This window comes from Ochotona curzoniae, unplaced genomic scaffold, assembly GCF_017591425.1.
Source record: "Ochotona curzoniae isolate NIBS_2020 unplaced genomic scaffold, NIBS_Ocur_1.0 contig_2318, whole genome shotgun sequence".
NCBI classification, from domain to species: Eukaryota; Metazoa; Chordata; class Mammalia; order Lagomorpha; family Ochotonidae; genus Ochotona; species Ochotona curzoniae.
Genome location: NW_024465419.1, coordinates 5,843,661 through 5,859,960, shown reverse-complemented (window position 1 = coordinate 5,859,960; position 16,300 = coordinate 5,843,661). Strand labels below are relative to the sequence as shown.

Sequence of the window (16,300 nt, the reverse complement as noted above, 5' to 3'; positions counted from 1 at the left end):
ACAATGCCTGGTCTTATGTTGCTATTTTAAAAAACTCTTCCTCCATCAGAATCCTTACAGACCATTGCCCCTCACTCCTATTGCTGCATGCATTACAGCTTCTAGCTGCCAAGCAGTCATCTCAGATGCCATGTGGTCCCTACCCTCACTTAGCAGAGCTCTGCTTGTGAGTCTAGCCTCACCACTTAAATAAGTAGCATGCAAAATAGAGATTTATTTTATATAAAAGAGATGAGTGGTTATCCCTGCAACAGGTAAAAAAAAAAATGGGGGTTTAGTGCAATATCTAAGACATGGTTTGAAACATCCCCATCCCATAAACTGATATGGGAAAATTCCAGCTCTGCTCTTAATTACAGCTTCCTGGAAAGGCAGACCCAGGGAGGCATCAGCCAACGCATCAGGAACTTGGGTCTGTCATTCATGCAGGAGTCCTGGATTAACCTTCTTTGGACTGGTGCAGTGCTTGCTACTGCTGGAATTTGACAAATAGACCAACAGACCAACAGATGATGTGCTCTCTCTCTCTCTCTCTCTGTCTCTCTCTCTTTATCTCTCCCTTTTCACTTTGCAAGTAAAAACATAACTAAAGAAAAAAATAGGGATACTTGGGAAGGCTTGTCAGAAGAGTCAAAAATTGTTGACAATTAGGAATATATTACATAACTAAAAACTACAGGGGAAGAATAAAAACATATGGAGGGAATCTGTATTCATACCACTGCTTATACAGCACAATCTTATTCCCGTAACAAGACAAACTTGTTGATGAAAGATGAAAGATTCAGTGTGGGCACAGCTCACGTTAGGATAGGTAATTTAGAACTATTGTTAACAATTCATGCCCAAGATAGTAAGAAAATACACTTTTATCTTTTATACAAGTTGGTAAACTTAATTTACTCTCATTTACATAAAGTCAAAATATGAAAAATATGGATATGAGTTAGTTTTATGATTCCCTGATTTTGCCGATTATCACTCAGTCTATTGGGACTGCATAGGATATGCAGTGTCTAATACTATAGGTCATTATGTATTTTGTTAATTCTTGTAAACTGAACAGTGAGGCTTAGAAAGAAATCTATAAAACCATACTTAAAAGTAATACAAATAAGCAAAGATGTAACTTGACAGAGTAAAGATATAAGAGGGGTTGTCAAAACCTTGTAAGTGCATTACAAAAATACTGCATGGATTTCAGAATGCATTGAACCATAATAAGCTTTGCTTTTATCTCAATTTTTTCCATGAATATGTTGAAATGCATTCATGCTATGTAAATTAGGATATTTAAAGCACTGAGATCTTCATCAGAGTAATCAGCTTCCAGGAAAGTGCAATCTACAGATTTCAAGGTCAACACTGAAAAAAAAAACATAATCCCAGTGTATTTATTTTATGCTCAAAGCAGAATGAATCTGAGGCTGATACTTCACAGATTGGATGCGAATCCAAGGGAAAGGCAGGCAAACATGATAGTCTGAGCAAAAAGCAAGGAAAACGACACACTGCTTAGGGTGGGTCAGGATTCCAAAAGCTTCGGGGAAGCAAGAGGAGGGAGGCTGGGGATGGAGAGAGGCAGACACAATGAGCAGCTGTCAGCAGAGGATACTCCATCTCACACTAGAGCCACAGGATTTAGGGAGTTTTGGGGACAGGCAATGTTTTAAGTGGAAACATTCTTGGCACTCAACAATTTGCAGTGGATTTGCCAGTTGTGAAGTGGGACTTACAGAAATTGTACAAGATTTACTCAGTCTAACCAGTCAGCCCATAGGAAAGATTTAAAGTCCCAGTGGGACTGTATTACTGCCACAAAGCTGTCTAAGCCACCCTTATGCTTCACCTGCACTTCTCTAGTTACGATGGCATCTTTTTGCTCTCCTCCCTTCCTCATGGCACATCTTCCAAATTCCTGCTGGGTCCTCTTTTGGAGAAATGTCTGCCCCTTAGGTAACTAGTCTGCTTTAGTTAGACCTTGAGTGAAGACCAAATTCCCTTGTCCAGCCCACAAAATCCTTTGAACTGTGCCTCCTCTCGGTTCTTTCCTTCTCCCTCTTGGGCCCACTCCTTTATACCAGGCCCTTGCTCACCATCTCACATCATCTAGCTTTTTGCACTAAGAAAATTCCATGACAGATCAAATGGCATCTTTGATCAGCTGCTTGCTATTAACCCTTCCTGCACCTCAATCCTCTGCTCTGTGCTATGACAGTATTTCTTTCCCACCTCTGTCAAGCCCGTTTCACACGGATCACAGCAGCTTCCTGCCCGTCCTGCATACTGTCAAGCTCTCTGCTATTGCACTGTTGATTCATGCATCAAAGGTCCCCAGGCTTCACACAGAGGCTCCATTTAGCAAGTGTGCAACACAGGAATAGCCCTTGTGAATGAAATAATAATGTCAGAATAGAAAAAAAAAACTATCTAAAGCCAACATTGATGGATGACTTGTGATATAGCAGGAACTAGGATAGGAACCTGATATGTTTTATACAAGTTAATAATTAAGCAAACCTGAGGTGCACTTCTTTCTCATTTTCTGGCTATTCTGAGGTTCAAAGTGGTTTAGTACCTGCCATAGGCCCTACCTGGGAAGAGATCATGGGATGAAGATTTGAATCCATTTTATATGAATCCCAAATTCATGTCCTTTCCAATAGAAACTTTTTTGAACTTGCATGATATTAGTGTTTTTAATTACTACATTATACACTATCACAGATGTTTTAAAGTCTTATTTATTCATTTGAAAAATGGAGTGATAGGGCAAGACAGAGATGGGAAAGAAAAGCTGATCCACAGATGAGAGAAAATCTTCAATCCAAGGGCCACAGCAGGCCGCAGGGCATTGGGCATGGACCAAGCCAGGAGCCAGGGACTCCCTCCATATCTCCCCCATGCATCTGCTGTTGCCATCCCAGCCACTTCAGCCGGAAGCTGAATTAGTGGCAGAACAACCAAGACAACAACCAAGACCCAAACTGGCCCTTTGATATGGGAAGCTTATATCACAAGCAGCAGTTTAATCTACTTTATCACAATAATAGCCCCAATTCCAGTTTTATATTCCACAGAGATATGGACAAACTGTCACGGAATTAAAGTACTTACAGTTTTACAAGAAAAAGTGGGCTAGTTTTGCAATAGGCTCCATCATTTACAAATAATTTTAACCTTCTTGGAAAGATGCCATGGCACTGAATCTAATAGTCCATACGATGTTTGCCCTCTATATTTAAGCTACTGCAGGAAAAAAGATGATGAGATATTCTAAGATACAAAAAACAGCTGGAGCTTAGATACATGAAAAATAATGTTGGTCATCCCCTAAAAGCTATTAAAGACACAGTGAAAAGACTCCAGCTTGTTTTCCAATGACAAACCTGGAACTCTGTGTTCTTTTGACATGGATATTTGTACGTAAATTCATTTTTACTATTTTGTTCCAGCTAAGGAAGCCTGTACAATGGACCAGCTCATTAGGACCATGCATCATATCGGCACAAAGGCCTTGTGGGAATAATGGAAGATGAGAAGGGGAAGGCAAGTTAACCAGACGCAACAATATTATAGCATTTACAAGACGGAAATGTCAGCCTCTTAGAACCCCTATCTTAATAACAAGGTTTCCAGACCCCAATTCATAAGAAAGTGGATTCTGTCCATGCAAAATATCCTTCAACACTTAAGCCCCTCACAGGAAATGGTTTGAAACCAGACTTCATATGCACACTTACTTTTTCAGTTTCCGTCGAATCTCTGGGTCTTTAATTTCATACTGAAGATCCTGAAAAGTCTCCACAGAAGTCAAGTCGCAGAAAACTCTGAAATCACCATAGGGTGGGATGCCATGGTCACGGCCCCTTTGGATGTTGGTGGCAGCCAGATCCAGGGCCACAGCGTGCTCAGCAGCAAAGAGCCTCTCGGTGAGCTCCAGGCTGAGCGACCTAGAGGGCTCCCGGGCCTTCGCAGAGGCCCCGAACAGGCCTCGGAGCAGGGGGTCGATCCTACCCTCCTTTAGGATTCGGGAAGGAGTGAAGAACGCTATGTGCAGTGGCAAGTGGCCTTTGGGAATCTCTCCAAATGTGTCGTTTAGCCGAAACAGAAGGGGGTTGATCAACGTGTGGCCAAACCAAAAGGCTGCTGTGGCAAAGGCATTGAAGATGCCTGCGTTCACGTTGGGGTCATAACCACGGTACTTCCGTAGCAGTCGCATGCCAGGGTACCCCAGGACCGTGGGCAGCCAGTGCTGATAGGTAATGTGTTGCAGCTCAGCGCCCACTACCTTCCTGGCCTCTTGGTACACAGCGTCCCCATTCCAGTGCAGGTTAAGCATAGACAGCTCCATGGCCACCCGGTTGTGGTCACGGAGCCCAAGGGTGTGCATCGCTGTAAGCGCCAGTTGCTGGTTGGCGCGGTAGTCGCCAGCCAGGAAGCAGAGGCTGATTTGGTCCTGATCACCGGTGGTGCACTCTATCGGGAGTCCGTGGCAAAAGGGAGCAGGTGCTTTCCAGAGGGAACCCACCGTAGGCCAATTCTCAGCAGTCCCCCAGGCCTGGAGTGGTCTCTGAGAAGTTGGGATTCCTGTTCCAAGCTCCCGTAGATGTTAGAAGCGTCTATGTAGGCTGTAAGCTGGTTGATCTGGTCCCGGGCATACAATGAGTTCATCATCAGGGAGGCATGCCGCTGCCACATGCTGGGCTGGAGCGCAAAAAGAACATGCAGGCTACTCGATCAGCCCTAGGATTGTCTTTTGGAAAGGCAATAGGGAGGCACGGAGGTCTTCCCGTGGGAGAAGCGCGAGGTGCTCAGTGCTGGCACAGCATGGTCCAAATCGTGGTCTAGAAACTGGCCTGACTGCGTGAACATATGCGTGTACCTGTTGTTGAGGCTTACGGTCAGTGTGCCTGCCAGCTCGGTGGACACCAGACTGGCCGGCGGGAGTGGACAGCGGCCTGAGCTCCGGTGGCCCCCAGCACCACGCAGTGAGTCCAGACCATTCTCATATGCAGCAGCGCACGAAGGCTGTGCGCTGCACCCCACTCAGGCCTCCAAAAGTTGTTGCATGTGCGGTCTGCAGTTCGGTACTTGAGGTGGAAGCACGTGTCAGAGCAATTGGGTCGACGCCTGTGGGCTGTGCATCCTGATAGACTGGCGATGAGGTTGGGGTAGTACGGGGACACCAGGTCATTGCAGCAGAATTCTGAAACATGGAGCGCAACAGCAGTGAGGAAGCTGTTCCAGGAACAGCTCTCCCTGATGTGCAAGTCCTATGAAAATAGTCTACAAAGCCTGTGAAAATAGCCTAACCTTGAATACATCAGAGCTGTGAATAATCAGAAGATTTTGTAGATGGATAAAGACAGTTCAATGGCTCATCTTGCCGAACGAACTCCACACCCTCTTCTCTGTGGCTGGCTGGAATTCTCCCAGTTACATCTTGGTATTATAGCAATCCAAAACTTACCTCATTATCATGTTAAACCTTCATTCTTAAGGAATCTTGGAAATCAGGTACCATCCATAAGACCTGCATGCTCGCATAGGTAATATGCATCCATGCCCCTATTTGCATATGCATAACCTTCCCAGGACTTCCCAGAAGCCTAATGAACACATATGATTGCCCTAAAAGCAAACCACATAAAACTTGTCATTTGTCATTACTTGCATAGTCTGATATTTTTAACTTGAGCATTACCTTGCTCTTGACTTGTGCCACTCCAATGAACTCTTTTCTGCTCACAGCTTAAATGATTTTCTCTGTAATTCCACTGACATACACACTAGACAAGAACTTTTGGGTAATCTGGCTAATTACTCTCCCAATAGCATTCCATTAATTCGTGATGACACACTCTAACACAAAGGTGGGGAATGGTTAGATTAGAAGTCCTTTTGAAAAAAAATTGAAAACAGTTATGTACAGATTTGACAATTTTGCACTAAGAGTAAGGATCACTTAATTGAATTTTTCAAGAAAAAATTTAAGGTACTCTCAAAATCATGGAAACATTAAACCACAGTTCCAAAAGACAGTATATTCAAACTAATAATGTGTAACCTTAGGGGCTGTGGCTAATGGCTGGAATTAACAAGATAGAACAAAAAACATGTGCCAGGATCCTTCTAACTAGAAACATCATGTAATATTGGTAGAGATTTTTAAAACTCCTATGGGACTGTCTTGTTGCTATTGTTTTTTAATGGTGTTCTTGTTTCAGAAATTTTGTGGATTTTGTCATCCCACAGGACCAGATCAAGCATGTGTCAATGCAACTTATGTGAATATTAACCTACACCTAACTAGACAAGGTGGGATTAAACAGTACTTTTCAACCTTATTACAAACTGTTATGCCAGGCAACACAATGCAGGAAGCGCTTCAACATTTAATGGTGCTCAAAACTCCCTGCATTTCCTCCCAATACTGCAGAGACAATTCACTAAGTGATGCATATGATCATCAGAATTGGCCAATCACAACAGGACCATCTGTCCTGTGACCATGTCTAGATCTTTGGGTATCTTAATCTTGAGTATTCAAGCATATTTCTGTATGCCAGGAGAAAAGCATCTTTAATTTTACAGATACGTAAAAATGCACAGCATTTTTCCCTTGAGAAAAAAAATAGTTAATGCTCTTGTACCCTTCAGGTGAGAAGATACATTGAGTTTGATAATGAACCTTAAGAATAACTCAAAGTCTCTGTAGATAATTATTGTTTTATATTTTCTATTTGACATAAGATTAAGTTATTTCTGAAAATCATCTATTCTCACAGAGTTATATGAGTAAAGCACAAAAGATGATCAGATAGATCTATACATCGCTTTAACTAGAAGTGAAGGAAGCAGTGGGAAGACGGGCCCACGACTAACTTAACGTCTGGCAGGATTCAACATCAAGTATCCAGAAGTTAAATTGAAGTGCCAACATGGGCTAACATGAAAGTATCCCTGGATATTTTTATTCAAAGGCATTTTGAAAACTGAATACATAATGGAAAACAAGCGATTGTCAGATTGCTTTGAAATCATTGCACACAAGAGATAAGGATTGGGTCAAGCATGCAGATAGATTTCCCATCCAATTGTTGAGTTTATTTCCTGAATAAATAAAACAATAAAGAAAGGGCAAGTCTACAAAATTTATTCCACTCACAAGGCAGATAGTACACAACAAAGAACCACAGTCCTTCTTTTCATCTTGAAAAGAAAGACTGAGAAAATCTGTACACTACGTGTATTGTCTCAGTTGACATTTACCAAGCAGATGTCTGATTTTGGAAAAAGATGCACCAGAACCTGCTCAGAGTGAGGAGGAATGTCAGTGCTGTACGCTGTGGAAGAAGGTTCAAGTACATTCACCGAATGACCTGAATGATCCCAAAGATAGATGCAAATATATTCCTACAGAGATGAAATCCATCTCTACAGGCGGTAGTAATATCTTTTGAATTAGACAAATTCACATAAAATAGGTCCTGCTAATTTGTTCAATGATCCTATAACTGGCAAAAGTTGAAGCAAGTTTGAATATGCATTTATAATTTCTACATTTGAATGTGTTCCCCTGGAAGACGTCTGCATTTTTTTGGTAAGATTGTAATTAGTTAGTAAGTAACATGGCATTCTGGAGGAAAAAAAGAAACAGTTCAGCAGTGCTAGGGAAAGCAGGCTTAGCTCAGAAGCGTCCTGGCTGACCTCTGCCTTCCAGATCCACACTGAGCCCTTGCCTCACATGGTCCTGGATCAGCTACAGCATCTGCTCAAAAATTTCCCCTGCTCTCACCATCTCCACGTTATACGGGTCACGTGGATACCGAAACTGGATCAGTAGGTCACTAGCGGTGTGAGGTTTTCTGCAAATGACAATAGACATGAATCTTTGCAAATCAATACTTCAGAATCCATAAAGCTTACCTGTGTGGCACCTTTAAGAAGCTTTTGCCAATTGTTCCAGGAGCCAATCTCTAGAATGTAAGCTCCACACCAAAATAGTGGGTTCCTTCCCAGGTTGTTACCAGGTGCATGCTAAAAGCCAATCACAGTGTTAAACTCCAGAAGTATGTTTTTAATGAATTAATGATATGCACCAAAATTTTCTAGAACAAACAGTATCTATGCAGGGTTTATAAGCTTCATGGACTTTAGGGACAAAAACTCTATTTGCAGGTGCCAGCATTTTCTATCTGCCTTTTCCAGGAATGGGACTACCTAGAAATTCTCCTCCTTGTGACATCTGAATTCTCGGTGCACAGCCTCCTGAGAGCTTCAACAAGGCATCAGTCCATTTTCTCACCACCTCTGTGTCTTTATATGGTTAAATGCCCAACTTTACCTTGTCTATAGTATTTTCTTCTTTCTATCAAAGAAATTCATAATGCAGATTTGTTGTTATTCCAAGTTTATAGACAAAAAGCCCAAGATACAAATATGTTGGATCCCTTGTCTAATATAAAGACAGCAAGTAACTTGGAAAATATTCACAATAAGTATACAGATAGACTATGTGACTCTGAAACCCAGGTTCATGACCACCAGGCTATGCTTTTAACAGATGGGTAGCAAGTGAAACAATACTTAATTTTAAGAATATTTTTGACAAGAAGTGGAATATGGGATATATACATTCATTCGGTTATGAAAACAATCATCTGTTAATATATGTACATTAGTTTTGTAAATGTAAAAAAGTGTGTACTAATTTGAAGGAAACTCAAATCTGAAGATTGAAGATTGTACTAACTTGAAGATTGCACTAACTTGAGGGAATCTCAAAGCTAATTAAAATAAAGCAAAATACAACTGATTTTAAACAACTCATTAACCTGTAGGATACCCATGTATGTCAAATATATGGTCATGATTTTCAATTTACAGACTCAGCAGGAGCTACAAGTCTTTCATTGTTTGGTGGATCCTAATGTAAAACCACCCCATTGCCTGACACCTACTTTTGAACTGTTTGGAATAGATCCATGCCAGTGATTAGGGTCTATGAGGGAAAATGTTTCTTCCTTGTGAGGCTAGACTGACAGTGAGGCTACATGGTACACAAGGCATGTACACAAGGACTAGACCGCATACTCTTGGGGTGGGAGATAGGCCAACTAGTTAAGACATCAATTTGGAAGTCCATATCTCATTCAGAGTATCTGGATTCAATTTTAGCTTTGCTCCCAATTCCAGCTTACTGCTATTTTGCTAATTTCCACCTACTGGGAGGCAGTAGGTGATAGCTGAAGTTATTGAATTCTTCCCACCCACATGCAAGACCTATATTGATTTGTGGGGATACTGGATTCAGACTGACCCATTACTAGCTATTGAAGGCTTCCATTATCAGCTGTTTGTGGCTTTGAACAAGTAAATAAGAAAATGGGAGCTTGATCTCTGCTTCTCTGCTGTCATATACGTAAAGAGATAAGACAACTTTTCACAATTTTATGCATTTTACCTGTTGTGATTTACACAGATGATAAAAACAAAGTTGAGCATAAATGAAAATAATCTATCAATCAAAATAAGATAGATTCTTACTGTGCAAATATTTTCTTGTAGAATTAATTGCACCGTCGACCCTCTGTACAGCATCAAGAATAGATGATTCCACAAAGTCATCGCCAGCTTGTTTACCCTGTGTTGCTTTGAAAATCAATTCCATGATTAAAAATATCAAACGGACCTTGAAGTTAGAAATTATATGCTATAAATGGCATTATATTTTTAAAATGAAAACTTTTAAGCCAATAAAAATGTTATACAATTTCTAAATGATTATGTCCATTTCAGAGAAGTAGGTAATTATCCCAAAGCAAAGCTTCCACTGGCAACAGCAATGTTATTTAAAGAATGAAAGAATTCAGAAAACTAGCAAAGCCATGTGAAATATTTCCCATTTTACAGCACCAATTCAAATGGGATCCCAGTTTGTTAGCAATTTATCATCTTGGGGAAAGTATGAAACGCCTATCTCTACAGCCACCTTGCTTTAATGTTAAACACTAAAACAAAGTAAATTTTATCACATTCCTCAGAGGTTTCCGGAAGCAAGACATGAACTCTCAGTAAAACTTCAGTGAAAAATAATCTATACTGTTTCTATAGCTGTTCAACATGTCAGATTTCTGCAAAGTTGGATTATCGTAGACAATTGAAGCTATTCACTTAAACTAGATTTGATTAGGTCCAGCACAGCGAACGTCCTCCATTTGACAGTTTATGGTTAACCCTGACACAAATGCAAAAAAAAAAGGGGGGGGGTATTATGAATAAAGATTTAAAAGCTTGTATAAGAAAAATTATCAAGTAAATCTACAGTATTTTATTCATTTTTCAGAAAAGAATTTTTAAAATGTGTGACATTTAAAATAGAAACTTCTAAGTACTTTGTAAGTATCGGAAGGGAAAGTAAAGCCAGCTTCAAAATTGGAGTTTGAAAAAAAAATGTCTTCTAGGGAAAATGAGAGCTGAAAATCTACAGAATCCTAGGAAGCTATGTGCTTTACACATTATGAAAAAGAAACGCTGGGTCGGCACTGGGAACAGCAGTTGAAACATTTCTTGGGATGCATGCAACCCAGATTAGCACGCCTAGGTTCAAATCTCAGTCCTCCTTCAGATCCCGGCTTCCTGTTCCTCAACACTGTGAGAGGCAGCAGATGACAGGGCAAGAACTTCACCTGCCGTCACCCACGGAAGAGCTCTGCGCTGAGCCCCTGGCTGTGATCCACCCCAGTGCAGTGACTGCAGGCCTGCAGGGAGGCAACCAGTGGATGGAAAATGTCTCTCTGTCTCCCCCTCTGTCTCTCCTTTGTCTCCCTGCTACTCAAATGAAACAAAAACAAGTAACTATTTGAGTTGAAAAACAAAAAAAAAAAAAAAAAAAGAAAAGGAAAGCTTTAGGACAAGAACTGAGAGGGACAATGGAGTATGAAAGTATCACAGAAGGCAAGTAGAAACAAAGATAAGTTGATTTCTGTGCAGAAAGAATATGGCAAGTGATTTAATGATCTTCACAAAGTTTAAAGAAAACATGTGTTGAGAGAATTTGAGAGAATTTAAATGGATTTCAAACATTTTTCCACTAATATAAATATATTTCAATTCTATTTTGTTGCAAACTTTTGAAGTGTATTTTATACATAAAATACAGGGAAGTGTCACTTAACATGCTAATCTGACTTTCATTTATTGGCAGTTTTATTTTTAACATATTTATAACATAGCCTTGCTGTTGCGTTCTTTGTAAGACTAACAGGAAAGGTGGCATGTTCAGAACAGCTTTGGGCTTCTCAGGCGCACACTGCAGTCATCAGCACTGTTAGTGTGGCAGTTGGCTCAAAAACCACCTGTTTAAATTATCAGAATCGGTGATCAGAAAATTAGGAGCATATTTCCCATCTTTCTGTGCAAAATTCTGCAAAGGAACAGGAGAAATAGATCATTGTCCCTGGTTAAGTTTCACTGTTAATATTAGAAAAACAATGACCTTGGGAGATTTACAATAAGCACATGCAAAGGGATGTTGGTGGAGGCTCAGACTGTAACATAAACGGCAAAACCACCACCTTCAGTCCAGGTGTAAGACACAGCTGCAAGTTCATGTTCCAACTACTCCACTTCCGATCCAGCTCTCTCCAATAGAGAGTAAAAACAGGTCAAGTGTGTGGACCCCTGCCACCACGTGGGACCTGGGTGAAGCTCCTGGTTGCTGGCCTGGCCTAGTGCAAGACATGACAGCCCCGTGAGGAATGAACCAATAGATAGAAGATCTCTCTCTCTTGCTTGCTCTTGCTCTCTATCTCTTTCTTTCTCTTTCCCTCTGTTTCTATAAATCTTTCAAGTAAGTAAATAAATGCATTTAAAAAAGAATTCTGTGGCAACTATCTGCCTTCAATCCCAACCATGTTTCTATGCGACTCTGCCTTTCCCACAGAAGTAAAACAATGAAGGTGAAACCGCAGGCAAGGGCAGGTTGGCCCTGCAATTGTCCCTGGCTCCGTATACGCACGTCCCGGGCCTGGCTGTGATCATGAGTGCCCTGAGGAGGGACAGGAATATTGGCTTGGCGATACTGTCACCTTCTTTGCAAAACACCTGCACCTCCACAAACACATACTTTCTTACAATTAACAACAGGATTTTGAAATTTTTATTTCATTTTGTAGGAAAACTTAGCAAGATGAAGTGCCTATCATAACTAAACAAGCCTTATCATATTCAATCTTCCCCTTAAAGGGTAACACCAGTGCTGACAGTGCAAGGCTTGTCCTCGGAAACCAGACTCACTTCTCCAGCATACGAACTGACAGTAATGGCTGTTTTTGGGAAATCAGTTTCTCTCAACAGCAATGAATCTGTCAGACTCTTCATTCTGCATCATTAAACAAATAAAGGCTCTCCCTGTCATGCTGAGAGCATCGAAAGGGAGCAGTGCCATCTACATAGCTTTTAAGGGTTTTGGTGTTTAAACTTATGCTATTTTGATTATATATTTTCCTTATAATTTCTAAATAGTCCAAACACTCGATCAAAAATCTGGGGGGAGGGAGCTCTTTTCTGACACAGAAAATGATTCCTAATATTTGGAGAGCACCTGGCATTATTCAGGATAAAAGTAAGTGTTCGGGCCCGCCCGGCGCAATAGGGTAGTGGGTTAAGGGCCTCACCTTCAACACACCAAGATCCCATATTGGTGCTGGTTCTAATCCCGGCAACCCTGCTTCCCATCCAGCTCCCTGCTTGTGGCCTGGGAAAGCAGTCAAGGATGGCCCAAAGCTTTGGGACCCTGCATCCTGGTGGAAGACCTGGTAGGTTTCCTGGCTCTTGGCTTCGGATCAGCTCAGCTCCAGCCATTGCAGCCACTTGCGGAGTGAACCATTGGACAGAAGATATTTCTTTCTGTCTCTCCTCCTCTCTGTATATATGACTTTCCAATAAAAATAAATAAATCTTTTTAAAAAAAGGTAAGTGTTCATTGTAGACTTTGACTATAAAATGAGAGAGGATATATTCAATACGGTCAAATGTGTAAGATGCTTATTCCTACAAACTAGATAGATACTGTTGCTCAGAGAAATAAAATTATTTTCTCATTCATTATATTATTAAATCGTGGCCAAGTGAACACTATTGACAGGTTATCTATTAACTAATACATAATTTAACAATACCATGTTTAGTTCATTAGCAAATAGAGTAAAATTAAAAATGGAGTAAAATTACAACTTAAGCAATTACTGGGATAATCTCATATCGGAACACTTACGTTCAATTCCCATTTCTAGCTCCTGGTCCTCGCCTCTTGCTAACACAGACTGTAGAGAGCAAGACAGGTGGTTGGGTTTCCATAACCCACTGGTGGTCAGTGGGTCAAATTTCCAGTTCTGGTGCAGGCCTGGCCATGGCAAGTACTTGGGGAAATGAATTGAAAGATGAGGTCTCTACCAGTCTCTGTGTGTATGTCGCCTCTGACAAATACAGTAAATGAAAACAATTTAGTTTTCAGTTTCATTCCATTGCAGGTTTAAGCAAAGATAATTGATTCAAAATGTTTGGCACCATTCTAAATTAGTCCATTGAGAATGGCACAACGATCCCAGTAGTCTAGCAACAGATAACCTAAAAATACAAATTAAAAAAAAAATTAAAATGTCAGCTAGTCAGTGAATTATTTACTCATAAATTCAAAAAATGACTAGAAGCTATAAAAATGAATATGCTAATTGATATACAACTAGAGAATTTGGAACACTCAAGAATATTGACTTATTTTTATTAGTCAATATTTATGTAAATTTGAGGCTACTTAATTAGCTCATAGTAAAGAGCCTACTAACTTAAAGGCAGCTAATGCAATCACGAATTCTCATTCCATCCACTTCAAAAATAATATACTCGGTTGAGGATACATTGAAGTGGAAGTATCTTAAGCCAGCCCATAACCCTAAAAGTTATTGCAAATGCTGAATTAAAATGGATCAGAGGATGAACAGTAGAAGCAGGAGACTGGGGCACAAGGCAGCGCTTGGGAGGAACCCTGGAGATGCAAGAGTGAGCAGGCAGGAAGGCAGAAGAAACCAGCAGGAGTCCAGGATTCCCGCTTGCACTCTGCTGATGGCATTAAAGGGATGCTGGGGGATACAAGGACTTGTAGAGAGGACAAGGAGTTCATTTCATTAATGTGTGTGTGTGTGTGTGTGTGTGTGTGTGTGTGTGTGTGTGTGTGTGTTTAAAGGCAGCGTGAGAGATAAAGAGAAAGAGATCTTCAACCTTCTGATTTGCTCCACAACAGCAAGGGACAGCAAGCGCTGGTTCATGCCAGGGTCAGAGGCCAGAGACCCCATATGGGTCTCTGAAGTGAGTGCCAGGAGCCCAACTACCTGGATCACTTCCTCTGCTTTACCGAGTAGATTAACAAGAAGTGACAGTAGAATTGGAGCAAGCAGGACTTGAACCCATATGAATGTCAGAGTCACAGTGCTGGCTATGAGTTCATTTCACAGTGTGCTCAGCATTTCTTACACACAGTTTGAAGGACTGCCAAATGAAATGTACACCAGACATGAAAAAACCCAGAATCACTGCTTAGCTTTAAATTAATTACTGTGTCACTTAGAAACAGCATGCTCGTGATTATTGTGCTTCAGATTTGTCATTTAATAAATTTTGTGCTGCCTTCACACTTTTTATCTTGTCTATATATTAAAAATCCCAAGTGGCGAAATGTGCATCAAGTAGCAGAAGGTGTATAGTCTGATGTTAGAATGTCTGCATCACACCTTGGAATATACCGCGTGATCCCTGGTCCTGCCTCCTGATTGATTTCTGCTTCCTGCTGACATGAACCCTAGGAGGCACCAATGATGGCTTAAGTAGTCAGGTTCCAGCCACTTCTACAAGAAATCTGGATTGAACTTCTTAGCCTGTCGTCTGCCCCCTCGCTGTGCTCAACACTCAGGAAGTGAACCAGCAGTTGGGAGAGCTCGTTCCCTCTTCCTCCACCCCACTTCCCTGTCTCTTTCTCTCATTTTCTCTCATCATGTCTCTACTGCTCTAGCTTTTAGTGTGTGTGTGTGTGTGTGTGTGTGTGTGTGTGTGTGTGTGTGTGTGTGTGTGTTTGCCTCCAAAATATTTAGGTAAAAAGAAATGTTTATATCCTCCCAGACAGATGTGTCATAAATGTTTCCTCACTACCCATGGTAGTACAATAGGATTCTACCAGAGAAACAGACATTACACACCAAGAGGAACTTATGAGAGTGCCCACCTCCACGTTAGTAAGAAAAATAAGGAATTAGATCTGTTTATAAGTTAATGAATTATACAAAGTGTTTCATATCAGAATAGTCTGACGAATTAACCAAAGTTCTCCACCTAACTATCTCACACTTCTAATGTTTAAGATAGATATCTTACTTGCTCGGTTAAACCAAACCATTTCACAAGCAAAAAACAGTTGTACTTCACAATATTTCATAGTATGTCAACAAATGAAGGAGGTATTAAAGCAAATCATTCTTGAACAAGAAGCAAACTTTCAATATAATATAAAATTAAAGGTGCAAAATTCAGATGATACATATTACCTAGAAAGAAAGAAATACAAGATATAAATGTTTTCTGTCAATATGAAATACATTAAAGACGTTAAATATTAGGTTTGGTTTCCAATAAAGCTTCAAGGTATTCAAACTATTTAAAAGGTATTAAATCTAAGAAAACAAAGAGCTTATTGAATAAATTACAACCATAGAAACACTTTTTTCTTTTGGTGTCATAAAAGATCTTCATGAACTATCAGGTAATGAAGCACATCTTTTATAAAGCAAGTGTAGTTGTATCATTACATAACTGAACTGGAAGCCACAAGAAGGAACAGTTCCCTACACACATGGACTTGATTGATAAATAAATGCCCCACGCTAAATAAGGTGGAGAAGGACAAGATTCTTGGTTCACTAACTTACGGTTTGTTGCATTACAAAATCTCCATAGATTGATTTTGTGTTTTTTATACAAGAAACAGAATACTATACTCGCTACTCCTTGAAAATCTAGTATATTCACATATTTTCATCTGAATTTTCCTTTAAACATGCTACATAAAATGATAATTATATTATTTCCGTTAGCTAAGTGAATGGGGTTTAGATTTTTTTCTGTGACAATGGTGTTTTTGTGCGTATGAAAGAGCAAAACAGGAAAGAAAGATTTGTTCAATGATATGGATTTCTGGAACTTTTAAAATATAGTGATTAAATTTTACAATAACATTTTTTCAAGA

General features: G+C 40.3%; 1 protein-coding gene across 1 annotated transcript in view; it reads right to left on the bottom strand.

The window, feature by feature from the left end:
• Positions 1 to 16,300, bottom strand: part of PXDNL (peroxidasin like) — a 372,636-nt gene that overhangs the window by 64,894 nt on the left and 291,442 nt on the right. The window contains 7 exon segments of the mRNA XM_040972689.1: positions 3,744 to 4,488; positions 4,491 to 4,682; positions 4,685 to 4,788; positions 4,790 to 5,021; positions 5,024 to 5,209; positions 7,714 to 7,895; positions 9,558 to 9,657. Coding sequence (XP_040828623.1) covers positions 3,744 to 4,488; positions 4,491 to 4,682; positions 4,685 to 4,788; positions 4,790 to 5,021; positions 5,024 to 5,209; positions 7,714 to 7,895; positions 9,558 to 9,657 — 1,741 coding nt within the window.